This window comes from Lycium barbarum, chromosome 5 (assembly GCF_019175385.1).
Source record: "Lycium barbarum isolate Lr01 chromosome 5, ASM1917538v2, whole genome shotgun sequence".
In the NCBI taxonomy this organism is placed as follows: Eukaryota; Viridiplantae; Streptophyta; class Magnoliopsida; order Solanales; family Solanaceae; genus Lycium; species Lycium barbarum.
In genome coordinates, this window is record NC_083341.1 from 104449442 (window position 1) to 104451716 (window position 2275).

Below are 2275 nucleotides of genomic sequence, written 5' to 3' on the forward strand. Positions count from 1 at the left end.
TAAATCAATAGTGAAATCAATCTCTTGCTCTAGCGGAATGCCTGGAAGCTCATTTGGAAACACTTCTGGGAACTCATTAACCACAGGAATAGACTGAAGGGTCGGTGACTCTGTTTGTACCTCCTGAACTCGAACCAGGTGATAAATGTACCATTTTCTGATCATCTTCCTTGCCTTAAGGTAGGAAATAAACCTACCCCTTGGCGAAACAGCTTTGCCCTTCCACTCAAGAACTGGCTCGCCTAGAAACTAAAATCGAACTATCTTCGTTTTTCAATCAACATTAGCATAACAGGAGGCCAACCAATCTATACATATAATCACATCAAAATCAATCATATCTAACTCAACCGCTCAAGCTAGACGCTCCACTCCTCCCTCTACCACGTCCGGCTGGTGTCTGAAAACCTTGCCCTGAAGGGCGCACTGCAGAAGAAGAACCAGCTACGGACCCAGTATGCTGAACAATACCTACACCACCTCTCATCGGATACTGCCGCATCACATGCCCTGGCTGGCCACAAGCAAAACAAGCATCTGATCCCCGTCGACACTGACCTGCGTGTAACTTACCACACTGGGCACACCGTGGTAATGGGGGTCTCATATGACTAGACTCTAGTCTGTACTGAGAACCTGATGCTTTAAAACTCTGACCCGCTCCTGAATAAGAAGACCGATTAAATCTCGGACCTGAAAACCGCGGAGGTGCACTCCCTGCAGAATAAAATGGATACCGGGAATGCTGATGTCTATGTACTCCCCTAAACTCACCAACCATATCTAGAGATCAAGCCCTCTTACCATGACCCTGGTCACGCTCACGCTCACTCTCTGTCCTCCGCTGATGTTTACGATCTTCTAGATTCTGTGCATATGCCTGTATATGGGAGATATCCATGCTCGACTGTAACGCAGCGGTCATACACTCATAAATCAAATGTGGCCCTAGACCTACCATGAATCGATGAACTCTATCCTCCATCTCAGCCACCATGGCCGGGGCATATCTAGCCAAAGAATCAAAATACACATAATACTCCTGAACACTCATACTGCCTACGCAAGAACCTATCTGCTAGGGCCCATTGGACTTTTGGTGGTAAATAATGACGAATAAAAGCATTCGAGAACTCTCGCTAAATGGCTGGATGGGTGTTCTCTCCCCTAGATAACTCCCAAGTCTAATACCACTATATTGCAATATCCTGGAGCCCATACTAAGCTAACTCTACTGACTCGACCTCATCCGTGTGCATAACCCTCAAGGTCCTCTGCGTACCATCAATGAAATCCTGGGGGTCCATGTTTTGCTTCAACACGAAAAACTTTGGAGGATCTAACCCGAGGAAAGTCTTAACCCTCGAACTACCATCCCGATCTGCTTGATCAATACTAACTCCCTACCGCTGAGCCTGAGCGGCTATCAATCTGGTCAATAACTGTATAGCATCCCGCACATTCTAGCCCAGTGCATTTGGCTGAGGATTTGGGGCAGGTGCTGAAGGCGAGGTATGTGAAGTCTGAGATAGTCTTTCACTCTGAATCTCATCCCGAGCCCTAGTAGCCCGCTAAGTACGCTAGTGGCCTCACCAGACACTCCCTTTCTCTTCTGGGCAACTGTAGCTTACTTGGGAGGCATCGTTGAAATCAAAACGAATCATTAGAAAGCGATCTCTTAGCACATGTCTCTATCGTACAATCTAAGAGAGAAGGAATGATAATTTCATAAATGGCCTGCAGCCTCCTGTTTATAAGTGTGGTGCACAACACACCCATAAACAAGACTCTACTAGACACGGTCTGTAGATAATCCCTAGGACGGAACTACTCTGATACAACTTCTGTCATGACCCATGTCGGTGAGTCGTGACGAATGCCTGATCCCTAATGACCAAACACCCCTATACTCGTACCTGGATAACAAGGGCCCACAAATCATTCACTCTGATCTATGCTGACTCGTGAAAGGAAACTATATATATATATATAAATATACACACATATACATACTGAAATAACAGTGCAAGCCGACTAGGCCACTACATATGTTGTACACAAAAGATAGGAGCCGACAAGGCTACATCATTTGTCAAAAACATACAACTGTCTACAGACCTCTAAAGGAATAGAAAACTGTAGAAAGGACGAGACAGGGCCCCATCATACCCATATGCATATACATCTCAAAATAATAGCATACAAAAATAGACTGCAACTTTGGATCAAATGGAGCGCACCAACTACTACTGAGTGAAGGCCTTACTGAGTAGGA

General features: G+C 45.5%; 1 protein-coding gene across 1 annotated transcript; it reads right to left on the reverse strand.

Moving 5' to 3' along the window:
- Positions 1–346: 346 nt before the first annotated feature.
- Positions 347–901, reverse strand: LOC132639596 (uncharacterized). The gene is made up of 2 exons (XM_060356036.1): positions 805–901; positions 347–663 (listed from the first exon to the last, which is right to left on the reverse strand). Exons 1-2 carry the CDS (start codon positions 899–901, stop codon positions 347–349), a joined length of 414 nt encoding a protein of 137 aa, XP_060212019.1.
- Between the last annotated feature and the right edge of the window lie 1374 nt (positions 902–2275).